The sequence below is a fragment of the Micromesistius poutassou genome (assembly GCF_964030765.1).
Source record: "Micromesistius poutassou genome assembly, chromosome: 10".
NCBI lineage: Eukaryota > Metazoa > Chordata > Actinopteri > Gadiformes > Gadidae > Micromesistius > Micromesistius poutassou.
In genome coordinates, this window is record NC_140280.1 from 202,820 (window position 1) to 218,754 (window position 15,935).

The following is a 15,935-nucleotide window of genomic DNA, read 5'->3' on the forward strand; positions in this document are numbered from 1 at the left end:
CTCCACACTCCTCTAGGAGGAGCAGTCAGGGTGAGGCGTCTCTCTCAGGGACACCTCCACACTCCTCTAGGAGGAGCCACTGTCGCCCCTGTATGTCTCCATGATGTCTCCTGTGCGTTCCCCCCCTGTGTGCGCCCCCCCCCCCCCCCCCCCCCCAGGCATGCGTCTGGCCCTGGCGGACGCCGGGGACACGGTGGAGGACGCTAACTTTGTGGAGACGATGGCGGACGCGGGCATCCTGCGTCTGTTCACCTGGGTGGAGTGGGTGAAGGAGATGATCGCCAACCAGAGCAGCCTCAGGACGGGAGCGCCGGACACCTCCAACGACCGCGTGTTCTCCAGGTAGGCCCCGCGCCGCTCCGTCTGGGGGGCGCCCCCCCCCCCCCAGTGGGAGGGCTGTTCGCTGAGAGGCTGTGGGACCATTCAAGGTTGTAAATAGAGAGCGCTGAGGAGAGAACGTTTTGAAATGAAGCAATCACTGCACTGCTCCCTCCCTGCCGTCTCCACCGTTGAGAAAGGTTGCATTTTCCGCACCTGTGCTGTGTTCCAATATCAATATGTTCCAATATCCATATATATATCAATATACTACCCGTACTCAGTTTGAGTACCCAGGGCTGCTTTCCAATTCAGATCGGGGGGAGAAGAAGTGCACTGAAAGGTGAACTCAGTGTGAGTGTGGGTCGATGCTCGCTTCTCGTACGGCCGCCGTCTTCGCTCCGTAGAGGAAGAGGGCGGAGCCGGGCTGAGCCAACGGCGGCGCGTCTTCCACACAGCCCGCATTAATGGAGTCCTTTTGTAGCTTTTATAGGTTTTTATAGCTGCTAGGCGTAAAGAGTTCACCGTTCAAAGCAGGATGTTTACTGCGGGGGAGGAGAGAAAAGGAGAGAAAATCAGCGCACTCAGTGAGTGCGGTTGGTGTGCTACGTTTATAATAATAATAATAATAATAATAATAATAATAATAATAATAATAATAATAATAATAATAATAATAATAAGTGTATAAGTGGACTCATGGAAGGATGGCTATCGGAACACAGCCCTGGGTTTGACAGAGATTCACCGAACCATGAAGGAAGGCCCCGGTCAGAATGAGCCAATACCATCACAGTAGTCTCAGACTGAGGCTCCAAACAGATGTTTTCACAAAGCGTTTCACTCACTCGTAGATGATGGACGCAGTGCTGTTTGGAACAAACGACCCTCATGTGATCTCCATAAAGCGTGCCTACAGCAGCTCTCTGATGGGCGTTTAGAGTCCTGTGTCTCACCTGTTCTCTGCTCCCAGCGAGATGAACGCCGGCATCCTGAAGACGGAGCAGCACTACGACAGGATGATGTACAAGGAGGCTCTGAAGAGCGGCTTCTTTGAGTTCCAGGTAAACAACAACAGCGACAACAACGACGACAATAAGAACAACAAGGTGTTGACCAATCCCCCTGGGAGCCCCCCTCCCCCTCTGAATACTTAAGGGCTTACTTAAGGGCTTACTTAAGGGCTCCCACGGTCATTTTAAGTCACACCCTGTATTTTAATAAGGCAGATTTGATCTGTTATTGGAGATCTAAAGGGGCTGGCGTAGGCAGAAAGGCTGACGGCCTTTTATTGTAAGTGTTGGCCCATAATGGAGTCTATTTAACTAGACCGCTGTTTAGGTTTAACGTGTGTGTGTGTGTGTGTGTGTGTGTGTGTGTGTGTGTGTGTGTGTGTGTGTGTGTGTGTGTGTGTGTGTGTGTGTGTGTGTGTGTGTGTGTGTGTGTGTGTGTGTGTGTGTGTGTGTGTGTGTGTGTGTTAAAGGCAGCCAAAGACAAGTACCGCGAGCTGGCCATCGAGGGCATGCACCGGGACCTGGTGTTCCGCTTCATCGAGCTGCAGACTCTGCTGCTGGCGCCCATCTGCCCCCACCTGTGTGAGCACACCTGGAGCCTGCTGGGCAAGGTACGCACCGCTGGGGGGGGGGGGGGGGCGGGTACGCTGGGGGGGGGTGAAGGTACGCTCTGCTGGGGGGGGGTGAAGGTACGCACCGCTGGGGGGGGGGTGAAGGTACGCTGGGGGGGGGGTGAAGGTACGCACCGCTGGGGGGGGGGTGAAGGTACGCTGGGGGGGGGGGGTGAAGGTACGCACCGCTGGGGGGGTGAAGGTACGCTCTGCCGCTGGGGGGGGGTGAAGGTAGAGCCCTGGAGCCCTTCTGGGTGCAGACTGAAGACTGCAGTGGTTTAGTTTGGTGGTTCTGGGTAACGGACACACTAAATGAGTAATAACTAATTAATTAATTAATACGTCTCAAATGTGGACGAGCTCCGGGGCCCGGACTTGGTCTGACGTCATAATATTACGCCTTGTGATCTTCAAATTGTGCCTCTTGCTGCATGATGTAATTCTGTGTGTGTGTGTGTCTGTGTCTCTCTCTCTCTCTCTGTCTGTCTCTGTGTGTGTGTCTCTCTCTCTGTGTGTGTCTGTGTGTCTCTCTCTCTGTGTGTGTCTCTCTCTCTGTGTCTGTCTGTCTGTCTGTCTGTCTGTCTGTCTGTCTGTCTGTCTGTCTGTGATATATATCTATATATATATGTGATATCTCCCCCCCCCTCAGGCCGGCTCCCTGATGGGGGCGTCCTGGCCCCAGGCGGGTCCGGTGGACGAGGTCCTGATCCGCTCCTCTCAGTACCTCATGGAGACGGCCCACGACCTGCGCCTGCGTCTCAAGGCCTACATGCAGCCCCCCAAGAACAAGGTGTGTGTGTGTGTGTGTGTGTGTGTGTGTGTGTGTGTGTGTGTGTGTGTGTGTGTGTGTGTGTGTGTGTGTGTGTGTGTGTGTGTGTGTGTGTGTGTGTGTGTGTGTGTGTGTCCATAGTGTATGAACTGCTTTGGGTTTGTTTCTGGCCGCTGAGCTGTGATTAAAGTGTCTTATTAAATCAGAGTGGGGTGCAGAGAGCCGACCCTCAGGTGGGGCGTGCAGCGCGTCTCAGGGCCAAATTGGGAAAAACCGAAGAGGTGGAAAATGATTTCTGTTGCTATTTTTGGAGAAGCTGTGGAAAATGGCAGGCTTCACTGAGGAGCCACCACATCCCTGCACTGTGGCTCGGTCTAGAGAGTCCTGGAGTCTGGATACTGTTTGTAGTATTCAGAGTTTATTCTGACAAATGTCCCGTATGGAACAGTACATTTATTGGTTTGTGTGGCTGGTCTGTGGCCTGCTTGCATTTAAAAGGTCATTCTGTGTGCACTGACACAAAGACACATTTGAAAATGGATGCATCTTGTTCAACTATTCTTCTGGGAACAAAGAGTACTCTCCTCTCTCTCAACACTCCTTCTGTAGTGTTGTTTTAAATGGCCGTGTGTGTGTGATGGTTTTTCGCTTGTAGCTTGTTTGTGTGTTCTTGTAAAATGAACAGGGTAATCTTGGTGTCATTTAGTTTAAACCTATTAATGTCATTATCTGTGCTAGGCAATGAGGCCCACTCAACCCTTTTTCTTTTGGGTATTTCAAACAGGGACGACAGAAAGAGAAAGTAGAAGTTTGATGAGAAAATTAATTGTTACGAAGAAGGTGCTTTCTGGAGATGCAGTTGGAAAACAACATTTGCATATATTGACCTACTCTGAAGTCCTGGTTGCCCCACTACAGTTTTCTGGTCTGAGATGGAAAAAAGCAAATGGTGTATCATTGTGAAATGCTTTACATTTGTCCTGTTTGACGTTTCAATTGATATATTACAATTATTCTAATTAATTTAAATGCATTTTGGTTTAAAAATGTAGCATTGCCTGCTGTAAGTTGCAGCACACTTGATAAAACCTCCATGAGCCTGAAGCTATTCTGCAGTCGTCTTCCCAGGGGGGCTTATGTTGTTATTGTCTGTGCTCACACGTGAACGTCTTGATGGCACTAATGAACAGCACAGCCCATCAGTAGTAGCCTGGGAACTAGACAATCTCACAAGCTCATGTTTCATTTGCTCTGCAGTCTTGCTCCCCTCCCACACAAAAATATTTCTGCCTGGTAGACCGACCAATCACAGCCATTTATCGACCATGAGGCGGGACAAATAGGATGATAAATACGGTAGAGCCATGTTTAACACCGACAGATGGCTGCTCCTGGCTCCTCTACGGAGACGGTGTTATAAACAAACTGGACGGTTTGTTTCCTCTAGAGGAGGGGGGGGGGGGCTGCTACCATTGGCTGTAGGCCGTCGAATGGCGGCCGGGCGTTCTGGTCCGCGCCGCTTGATGAAAGTTGTTGCTTTCTTTCAAATTTTATCAATTAAAAAAATAATAATTCAGAAACAAAGGTGTAATAATGTGAAGAAGGGTTGATAGTTTCTAAGGTCCTGGGTGAGGCTCTCTGACTCTGTGGTGGTGACCAGACTGGACGGGTCTTGTTGCTTTGTGTCGAGGTCAACCGGAGCACCAGAGGCTGGTGGAGATCCGTTCCTCACACCGGCGTCACCGTGTTGAAACACACCGCTAACGGTTTCACTAAGAAGGACATCAGATGAAGCTTGACATCTGTCATGTTAAATTAACTGATGAAAGCCGACTGGTGTCCATGAAGGGCACACAGACACCGTCGGGTCGTCCAGACATGCTGTATACAAAGTATCTGTTGTTCTGCTGTTCGTTTGGGTAGACCACACCTGTGTGACTTCTCTCCTCTCTTGAGGAAAGAGAAAGCATCTGAATATCAACTAGGAAGTCATCCTACATTTACCCTCCCAGTGGGCCACGTCTTGTGCAACTAATGTGTATCTCTAGGGTTGGTCTGTACTAACCCTAGAGATGTGGTCTGACGGTCACTGATATCTCTAGGGTTGGTCTGTACTAACCCTAGAGATGTGGTCTGACGGTCACTGATATCTCTAGGGTTGGTCTGTACTAACCCCCCTAGAGATGTGGTCTGACGGTCACTGATACCTCTAGGGTTGGTCTGTACTAACCCCCCTAGAGATGTGGTCTGACGGTCACTGATACCTCTAGGGTTGGTCTGTACTAACCCCCTAGAGATGTGGTCTGACGGTCACTAATGTGTATCTCTAGGGTTGGTCTGTACTAACCCTAGAGATGTGGTCTGACGGTCACTAATGTGTATCTCTAGGGTTGGTCTGTACTAACCCTAGAGATGTGGTCTGACGGTCACTGATATCTCTAGGGTTGGTCTGTACTAACCCTAGAGATGTGGTCTGACGGTCACTGATATCTCTAGGGTTGGTCTGTACTAACCCCCCTAGAGATGTGGTCTGACGGTCACTGATACCTCTAGGGTTGGTCTGTACTAACCCCCCTAGAGATGTGGTCTGACGGTCACTGATACCTCTAGGGTTGGTCTGTACTAACCCCCCTAGAGATGTGGTCTGACGGTCACTGATACCTCTAGGGTTGGTCTGTACTAACCCCCTGCTCTCTCTCCTCCAGAAGGGGGAGTCGCGCCCCCCCGGCCGTCCGTCTCACTGCACCATCTACGTGGCCAAGAGCTACCCGCCATGGCAGCACTGTGCCCTGTCTCTGCTGGGACGGCACTACAAGGTACACACACACCACACCACACCACACACACACACACACACACACACACACACACACACACACACACACACACACACACACACACACACACACACACACACACACACCACACACACCACACACACACACACACACACACACACACACACACCACACACACCACACCACACCACACCACACCACACCACACCACACCACACACACACACACACACACACACACACACACACACACACACTTCTGTTTGTAAAGGTGACTATGTTAAGGGGCCTCTCTTAGGGTCAGGGTTGATGTGATACTCTGTTCTCTTGTGTGTGTGTCATAGGGTCAGGGTTGATGTGGTACTCTGTTCTCTTGTGTGTGTGTCATAGGGTCAGGGTTGATGTGGTACTCTATGTTCTCTTGTGTGTGTGTCATAGGGTCAGGGTTGATGTGGTACTCTATGTTCTCTTGTGTGTGTGTCATAGGGTCAGGGTTGATGTGGTACTCTATGTTCTCTTGTGTGTGTGTCATAGGGTCAGGGTTGATGTGGTACTCTATGTTCTCTTGTGTGTGTGTCATAGGGTCAGGGTTGATGTGGTACTCTATGTTCTCTTGTGTGTGTGTCATAGGGTCAGGGTTGATGTGGTACTCTATGTTCTCTTGTGTGTGTGTCATAGGGTCAGGGTTGATGTGGTACTCTATGTTCTCTTGTGTGTGTGTCATAGGGTCAGGGTTGATGTGGTACTCTATGTTCTCTTGTGTGTGTGTCATAGGGTCAGGGTTGATGTGGTACTCTATGTTCTCTTGTGTGTGTGTCATAGGGTCAGGGTTGATGTGGTACTCTATGTTCTCTTGTGTGTGTGTCATAGGGTCAGGGTTGATGTGGTACTCTATGTTCTCTTGTGTGTGTGTCATAGGGTCAGGGTTGATGTGGTACTCTATGTTCTCTTGTGTGTGTGTCATAGGGTCAGGGTTGATGTGGTACTCTGTGTTCTCTTGTGTGTGTGTCATAGGGTCAGGGTTGATGTGGTACTCTGTTCTCTTGTGTGTGTGTCATAGGGTCAGGGTTGATGTGGTACTCTATGTTCTCTTGTGTGTGTGTCATAGGGTCAGGGTTGATGTGGTACTCTATGTTCTCTTGTGTGTGTGTCATAGGGTCAGGGTTGATGTGGTACTCTATGTTCTCTTGTGTGTGTGTCATAGGGTCAGGGTTGATGTGGTACTCTATGTTCTCTTGTGTGTGTGTCATAGGGTCAGGGTTGATGTGATACTCTGTGTTCTCTTGTGTGTGTGTCATAGGGTCAGGGTTGATGTGGTACTCTGTTCTCTTGTGTGTGTGTGTGTCATAGGGTCAGGGTTGATGTGGTACTCTGTTCTCTTGTGTCTGTCCCTCCATTTGATTGACGCTGTGCTTGTCTTGGGGCGGGGGGGGGCTCAGGACAACAAGGGGGTCCTCCCTGACAACAAGCTGATCTCCAGCGAGCTGGGGGCCCTGCCCGCCGTCAAGAAGTACATGAAGAGAGTCATGCCCTTCGTGGTCATGATCAAGGTACGGCACTAACCACCACTAGGTTAACCCGTTCCCCGTATACACTAACCACCACTTGGTTAACCCGTTCCCCTATACACTAACCACCACTTGGTTAACCCGTTCCCCTATACACTAACCATCACTAGGTTAACCCGTTCCCCTATACACTAACCACCACTAGGTTAACCCGTTCCCCTATACACTAACCACCACTTGGTTAACCCGTTCCCCTATACACTAACCATCACTAGGTTAACCCGTTCCCCTATACACTAACCATCACTAGGTTAACCCGTTCCCCTATACACTAACCACCACTAGGTTAACCCGTTCCCCGTATGCACTAACCATCACTAGGTTAAGCTGGTTGAGGGTTAACCAGCTCTGACGGCTTGTGTCCTCTCAGGAGAACCTGGAGAAGACGGGCCCGCGGGTGCTGGACCTGGAGCTGGAGTTTGATGAGAGCAACGTGCTGACTGAGAACCTGGTCTACCTCACCAACTCCCTGGAGGTCTGTCCTCACGTAGAGAGATAACCAGAGTACTGGTCCCAGCAGCAGTGGAAAACACAGGAGAAACACTGGAGAAACACAGGAGAAACACAGGAGAAACACTGGAGAAACACTGGAGAAACACTGGATAAACACTGGATAAACACAGGATAAGATACAAAAAAATACAAAGTGCTACTGGAAACAATAATAGATGCTAAAGTGAAGACAAACAGGGCAAACAAAACAGAGGGTATAAACAATCTAAATTATAAAGTGGTTAAGTACCGGTACAAAAGTGATCAAGTATATACTGTATATTCATATATACTGTATGCATATGCATCTCTTATATATCTTGGCATAACATAAGCAGCGGTTCTAACGCCTAGATTCCACCGGGGACGTAAGCGCCGCGGTACGGCTGCGTCCTGTGCCCTGCGTCAATCCCCACCGGGCGCGGAACGGCAGCACCGCTGCCTTGTGAGCCAGCCGTATTCACGCGAGATCACGAGATCACGCGATAATCCTGAACGTTTTAACTGTGTGGATAAAGGAAATCCTTTCTCACATTGTCTTCATAAAAAGGATGATTGATTTCGTAAATGATTTTATGTTGCTCCACTTCGATAACAAGTCTCTCGTCGTCCATGTTGCCGACCCTCTGAGACCCTTTGATTGAGTGACTGCTGACCTGGTGCCACCGGTCATGACGTAATGTTGATGTGAAGTTGTATGGGCTACATGAGCGGAGTATTGTGTTTTATTTTGAAAATTGACCGGATGCTCTATGGCCTTTATTATTTCACTTCCTGCCCGGCTCGATCTGTTCTGTGGAAATTGACGCGGTTCAGCAGCAAAATAGAAGTGCTGCGTAAAGATAGCGCTGCTCCTGGGACGCTGCTGAGACGCGCCGCGGCGCGCCCGGTGGGGATGGGTTCATTGATTAGAGCGGCAGCGGTCAGCAGCCGTTCCGCGGTGCTTGCGTCCCCGGAGGAATCTAGGCGTCAGGGGAAAACGGTTCAGCAAGAGAGCATGTGGGGTTCACTCATCTCAAAGGAGGAACAGTCGGGCCGAGTCCAAACCACCATGGCGTGATGACTCATTAATCACATGTTTCATGGTTGAAGACGTGGAGAGGCGTCAGTATAGGCTCTGGGATTTCAGTGGAGAAACGTTCAGTCTGAGGCCAATAGGTCAACCCTGGTCGCTGTGACTCAACAGCAGTATGTGTATCTAGGCCAGTGTCTCACAGTGAAGGACTGCAGAGAGAGCGCTTACTGAATGTACTGTGGTGAGATGAACTGTACAAAACACAACTAACTCCATTTGAAACGTGTTGCACAAGAGCTGTAGTGTAAAGAAATGATTATTACTTATTTTTACCAAAGCACTGACCTAGGGGGGGTAGACGTTTTGTAACCCATGAGGCTGAAGGAAATGTACACACACGCTACCATCATGTGTTAGGGTTAGGGTTAGGGTTATGTCATACACTCAGAGTGTGGGTTCACTCTCCTCCAGCGCTCAGCGTCCTGATCCCTGCTGGGCTCACAGTCAGCTCCATCAGGCCTTCATGAGTCCAGCTACCAGCTCAGCCCGGGTCCTCCTCCTGTCTCTGTTTGTGGTGACCGTGGCTCTTTGTGGTGACCGTGGCTCTTTGTGGTGACCGTGGCTCTTTGTGGTGACCGTGGCTCTTTGTGGTGACCGTGGCTCTTTGTGGTGACCGTGGCTCTTTGTGGTGACCGTGGCTCTTTGTGGTGACCGTGGCTCTTTGTGGTGACCGTGGCTCTTTGTGGTGACCGTGGCTCTTTGTGGTGACCGTGGCTCTTTGTGGTGACCGTGGCTCTTTGTGGTGACCGTGGCTCTTTGTGGTGACCGTGGCTCTTTGTGGTGACCGTGGCTCTTTGTGGTGACCGTGGCTCTTTGTGGTGACCGTGGCTCTTTGTGGTGACCGTGGCTCTTTGTGTTGACCGTGGCTCTTTGTGGTGACCGTGGCTCTTTGTGGTGACCGTGGCTCTTTGTGGTGACCGTGGCTCTTTGTGGTGACCGTGGCTCTTTGTGGTGACCGTGGCTCTTTGTGGTGACCGTGGCTCTTTGTGGTGACCGTGGCTCTTTGTGGTGACCGTGGCTCTTTGTGTTGACCGTGGCTCTTTGTGTTGACCGTGGCTCTTTGTGGTGACCGTGGCTCTTTGTGTTGACCGTGGCTCTTTGTGGTGACCGTGGCTCTTTGTGTTGACCGTGGCTCTTTGTGGTGACCGTGGCTCTTTGTGTTGACCGTGGCTCTTTGTGGTGACCGTGGCTCTTTGTGGTGACCGTGGCTCTTTGTGGTGACCGTGCTCGGCCACCAGGGGGCTACAAAGCTGTCAAGAAGTGGTCCCAAATGCGTTGCTGATGATTAATAATCAACCTTCTATTTCCTCTCTCCCTCATGGCTCTGTGTCTCTCGTCCCTCTGTGTTTTTGTCGTTCTCCAGTTGGACAAGATTGATGTTGTCTTCGCGTCAGAGGGGGACGACAAAGTCAAGGAGGACTGTTGCCCAGGGAAACCCTTCAGCATCTTCCGAACAGAGGTGTGTGTGTGTGTGTGTGTGTGTGTGTGTGTGTGTGTGTGTGTGTGTGTGTGTGTGTGTGTGTGTGTGTGTGTAACCACTGTGGGTGCGTCTCCTCCAGCCCGGGGTGTGTGTGTCCGTGGTGAACCCCCAGCCCTCCAACGGTCTGTTCTCCACCAGTCTGGACATCAGGCAGGGGGACAGCCGGGACAGCGTGGTGCGCAGGCTGGCCAAGGTCAACAAGCTCATCAAAGGCCAGTGCTCTGAGTCACTTCTTCATCATTATCATCATATCTTTATCATCATATATCATATCTCTATCATTATCATCATATCTCTATCATCATATATCATATCTCTATCATTATCATCATATCTCTATCATTATCATCATATCTCTATCATTATCATATATCATATCTTTATCATTATCATCATATATCATATCTCTATCATTATCATCATATCTCTATCATTATCATCATATATCATATCTTTATCATTATCATCATATATCATATCTTTATCATTATCATCATATCTTTATCATTATCATCATATCTCTATCATTATCATCATATCTCTATCATTATCATATCTTTATCATTATCATCATATATCATATCTATCATTATCATCATATCTCTATCATTATCATCATATCTCTATCATTGTCATCATATATCATATCTTTATCATTATCATCATATATCATATCTTTATCATTATCATCATATGTCATATCTTTATCATTATCACCATATATCATATCTTTATCATTATCATCATATCTTTATCATTATCACCATATATCATATCTTTATCATTATCATATCTCTATCATTATCATCATATATCATATCTTTATCATTATCATCGTATATCATATCTCTATCATTATCATCATATATCATATCTCTATCATTATCATCATACCTCTATCATTATCATCATATCTCTATCATTATCATCATATATCATATCATTATCATCATATATCATATCTTTATCATTATCATCATATCTTTATCATTATCATCATATCTTTATCATTATCATCATATCTCTATCATTATCATCATATATCATATCTTTATCATTATCATCACATATCATATCTATCATTATCATCATATCTCTATCATTATCATCATATCTCTATCATTGTCATCATATATCATATCTTTATCATTATCATCATATATCATATCTTTATCATTATCATCATATGTCATATCTTTATCATTATCACCATATATCATATCTTTATCATTATCATCATATCTTTATCATTATCACCATATATCATATCTTTATCATTATCATATCTCTATCATTATCATCATATATCATATCTTTATCATTATCATCGTATATCATATCTTTATCATTATCATCATATATCATATCTTTATCATTATCACCATATATCATATCTTTATCATTATCATCATATATCATATCTTTATCATTATCACCATATATCATATCTTTATCATTATCATCATATATCATATCTATCATTATCATGTGTAGTGTTGTGTTGTGTAGTGAACAGATGGTGTTGTGTAGTGTTGTGTAGTGAACAGATGGTGTTGTGTAGTGTTGTGTTGTGTAGTGAACAGATGGTGTTGTGTAGTGAACAGATGGTGTTGTGTAGTGTTGTGTTGTGTAGTGAACAGATGGTGTTGTGTAGTGAACAGATGGTGTTGTGTTGTGTAGTGTAGAGATGGTGTTGTGTAGTGAACAGATGGTGTTGTGTTGTGTAGTGAACAGATGGTGTTGTGTAGTGTTGTGTTGTGTAGTGAACAGATGGTGTTGTGTAGTGAACAGAGGGTGTTGTGTAGTGAACAGATGGTGTTGTGTAGTGAACAGATGGTGTTGTGTAGTGTTGTGTTGTGTAGTGAACAGATGGTGTTGTGTAGTGAACAGAGGGTGTTGTGTAGTGAACAGATGGTGTTGTGTAGTGAACAGATGGTGTTGTGTAGTGAACAGATGGTGTTGTGTAGTGTTGTGTTGTGTAGTGAACAGATGGTGTTGTGTAGTGAACAGATGGTGTTGTGTAGTGTTGTGTTGTGTAGTGAACAGATGGTGTTGTGTAGTGAACAGATGGTGTTGTGTAGTGAACAGATGGTGTTGTGTAGTGAACAGATGGTGTTGTGTAGTGTTGTGTTGTGTAGTGAACAGATGGTGTAGTGTTGTGTATTGAACAGATGGTGTTGTGTAGTGTTGTGTTGTGTAGTGAACAGATGGTGTTGTGTAGTGAACAGATGGTGTTGTGTAGTGAACAGATGGTGTTGTGTAGTGAACAGATGGTGTTGTGTAGTGAACAGATGGTGTTGTGTAGTGAACAGAGGGTGTTGTGTAGGTTCTAGGCGTTCTAGGTATAGGCGTGGGTAGCAGTCCAGAATGTGTCTCTTTATGAGCTACAAAAGGTCTTCAATGCGGTCTTCTTGTACTGTAGGTCAAGTACCGGTATCATTCTGTTCTTCAGCCAGTAAACCGTGTGTGTGTGTGTGTGTGTGTGTGTGTGTGTGTGTGTGTGTGTGTGTGTGTGTGTGTGTGTGTGTGTGTGTGTGTGTGTGTGTGTGTGTGTGTGTGTGTGTGTGTGTGTGTGTGTGTGCAGACCTGTCCCGGGTGAGGCTGCTGCGGTATGAGGACCCCCTGATGGGCCCGCGGCGCGTCCCGGTCCTGGGCCGCGAGGACCGGGACAAGCTGCCCATCGCCGACACGGACACCTTCAGCGTGGACCTGGAGGAGGGCCGCGTCCGCCTGGAGCACAACGGGCTGTCTGTGGACGTAGGAGACACGCTGGTGTACCTGGTCCAGTAGAGAGAGAGACACACACACACACACACACACACACACACACACACACACACACACACACACACACACACACACACACACACACACACACACACACAACGGGCTGTCTGTGGACGTAGGAGACACGCTGGTCTACCTGGTCCAGTAGAGAGAGAGAGAGAGAGAGACACACACACACACACACACACACACACACACACACACACACACACACACACACACACACACACACACACACACAGAGGTGAAATACTGCGTTTTAATTGGTCGTTGTGAGCCAGCACCATACAGAAGTCTCCCATTGACTGTGACCCCTCCATGTGTTGCTGGTCTGTTCTCATCCGCGTTCCCACCCAGTCTGCCCGGTGAACACTGGTCACATGACCGCCGCACCTTCTGTCATGTGACCACTGGATGTATGTGGGCGTGTCCACGTTGGTGTGTGTGTGTGTGTGGAGCAGGCCCCACCTGACTGCATCATGAGCTTCCTGTTACAAAACCTCCGGCCGCTCCACGCCTCAGCAGGAGTCCGGATGGTTCTTCTCTCCCACCGTTAGACGTCACAGAGAACCGCAGAACACCAGGGTTCCGTTAGCGCCTGTCGTCATGGTGATTGTGCGGGTGCAAAAGGGATTCGAACCACGGACGGCTGCGTTGTGTCTGCAGAAGAAGAACAAGAAGATAAATACAGGAAACGTAGCAACGGAAGAGCCGCTGTTCGTCAGTTGAGGATTGCAACCATTCATGTCAGCGGCTGTGTGAGTGTGTGTGTGTGTGTGTGTGTGTGTGTGTGTGTGTGTACACACACACGGGGAGAATCCTTGTGTTCTTTTGAACGCATCCTATGGCTTATAATGTTGGTTCTTTTTTTTATCATGAAAGGAGGCTTTGTGGGGCAGTTATGGGACTTGGTTCTTTTCCTATGAAACGGTGACAATAATAATAAAATAAATCAATTAAAATATTCACGTGGTTCCACTTTCTTTGTTGGCCGTCACCTGTTGTTACAGTGGAGTGGATCTGTCCCTGGTCTCCCAGCGTGACCAGAGACCAGCATGCTGCTGTAATGGAGCTGGTTATGTTTGTTTTTCTGTAAGGGTTACTAGTGTGTGTATATAATATATATATATATATATATATATATATATATATATATATATATATATATTAGTTCATCTATGTCAGAGGGAATCCAAAACCACACAATTACAGTACGGTAGAGAAATGGATGGAACGAAAGCACTTTGAACACAGCTGTGTGTTTGTGTGTTAGTGCGTGATGTGTACATTGTGTTAAGGTGTGTTAATCACTTCCATAGCATTAAAACCAAAAATGCCATTTTGTTCAAGGTTGTGAAAACTGATCCCTCTTTACGAGTTCATGCACCTTCTTAATGAGGTGTGTGTGTGTGTGTGTGTGTGTGTGTGTGTGTGTGTGTGTGTGTGTGTGTGTGTGTGTGTGTGTGTGTGTGTGTGTGTGTGTGTGTGTGTGTGTGTGTGTGTGTGTGTGTGTGTGCAGGGCAGCCCCCCGGGACGGCGGCCGCTCCGCTCTGCCGTGCGTCACCGCGTTTATCTCCACAGAGCAGCCCCTCAGCCACCACCACCACCGCCTTATCTCTACTGCCACCAACCACACACCCCCCACCCCCCCTTATTCTGTCTCTCTCCCCGATGTACTCCCTGTTACACCAACCACTCCCCACGTCCTGGCTGGCCACACACACACACACACACGTGTTTACTCATACACTCCCACTAAACGTGGAGAGACCAACAACAAAAAATATGCTCGCACGCAAACACACATTTGAAATGACATTCTAACACACACACACACAGCGATAAGTCCCTGACAGGCCTCCAGGCATGGACCACAGGACCGTCATACAGACGTAAGTCTCTCTCTCTCTCTCTCTCTCTCTCTCTCTCTCTCTCTCTCTCTCTCTCTCTCTCTCTCCTCTCTCTCTCTCTCTCTCTCTCTCTCTCTCTCTCTCTCTCTCTCTCTCTCTCTCTCTCTCTCTCTCTCTCTCTCTCTCTTGACCTGTCTGTCTCTCTTATATTTTTACTTTTCTTTTTTCTTTTCGGTTACTGTCAATTATTGTTATTCTTCATAATTGCTACCATGTTATGACAATGATAATCTCATGTAATAAAAATGAAACATTTTCTGACATAACATTTATGACACTGTTCAAGTGTACAGTAAAGCAGTTTAAACGTTATCTGAGATCTCACACTGGACTGATGATGCAGTCTTGTCATGTCATTGTCAACATCCTACTGGATTGATATGAACGTTTTGTCCTCAAAGAGGAAACGTGCCTGCATAGATTTAACCAGGGTACAAAGACACAGGAGACGAGATGGGATTATACAGCTGCTGCTACGCAATACCCCCGCAGAGGGATGAACCAGAGCTGATGTACAGAACGTCTGGTCCTCCGTAGGCAGGCTTGGGGTTCATTAGAAACAGCAGACACTCCTTTCACACAACGGTTCTACCAGCACCGTTTATACAGAACTAAGACACAACGCATCAGCAGCGCTCTGTTCATTAGATCATGTGTTTGGCTCCGTCCACACACACACACACACACACACACACACACACACACACACACACACACACTCAGTCCCAGAGCTGGACTGGGACTCCACTGGGGAGGTGTACTGGTAGGTGTACTGTGTACTGGTAGTTGTACTGGTAGTTGTACTGGTAGTTGTACTGGTAGGTGTACTGGTAGTTGTACTGGTAGGTGTACCGGTAGGTGTACTGGTGTACTGATAGTCTCTCGTTCCAGAGCGGACCGGCTCCTCTTCAAAGAGCAGGAGGAGTGTGTGGAGGAGTGTGTGTGGCGTTGCTCCGCGCGGTGTCACGGCCACTGGCCCTCGGGGCCAGTCTCCGTGGCGATGGAACCGGTGCTCACTCAGCCTGGCCTCGGCGTCACCACGACAACCATGACCACCATCACACAGACGGGAGGAGACTGGAGCACCGGACTCTTTGACGTCTGTGGAGATGGGA

The 15,935-nt window shown here is 47.8% G+C and overlaps 2 protein-coding genes across 2 annotated transcripts in view; both read left to right on the forward strand.

Annotated features, from left to right (window-relative positions):
• The window catches only part of lars1b (leucyl-tRNA synthetase 1b), a 30,216-nt gene extending 16,342 nt beyond the window's left edge, over positions 1-13,874 (forward strand). Inside the window, exons 23-32 of the mRNA XM_084473942.1 lie at positions 159-342; positions 1,292-1,382; positions 1,802-1,942; positions 2,592-2,732; positions 5,417-5,527; positions 6,948-7,058; positions 7,447-7,551; positions 10,007-10,102; positions 10,203-10,335; positions 12,708-13,874. Of these exons, the coding sequence (XP_084330068.1) occupies positions 159-342; positions 1,292-1,382; positions 1,802-1,942; positions 2,592-2,732; positions 5,417-5,527; positions 6,948-7,058; positions 7,447-7,551; positions 10,007-10,102; positions 10,203-10,335; positions 12,708-12,913 (1,319 nt within the window). The 3' untranslated portion in view covers positions 12,914-13,874. The remainder of the gene's footprint in view (positions 1-158; positions 343-1,291; positions 1,383-1,801; positions 1,943-2,591; positions 2,733-5,416; positions 5,528-6,947; positions 7,059-7,446; positions 7,552-10,006; positions 10,103-10,202; positions 10,336-12,707) is intronic.
• An 804-nt stretch (positions 13,875-14,678) lies between these two features.
• plac8l1 (PLAC8 like 1) overlaps positions 14,679-15,935 on the forward strand; it is a 3,539-nt gene continuing 2,282 nt past the window's right edge. The window contains 2 exon segments of the mRNA XM_084473758.1: positions 14,679-14,802; positions 15,712-15,935. The exon segment at positions 15,712-15,935 is cut by the window's right edge and continues 6 nt beyond it. Coding sequence (XP_084329884.1) covers positions 14,777-14,802; positions 15,712-15,935 — 250 coding nt within the window. The 5' untranslated portion in view covers positions 14,679-14,776.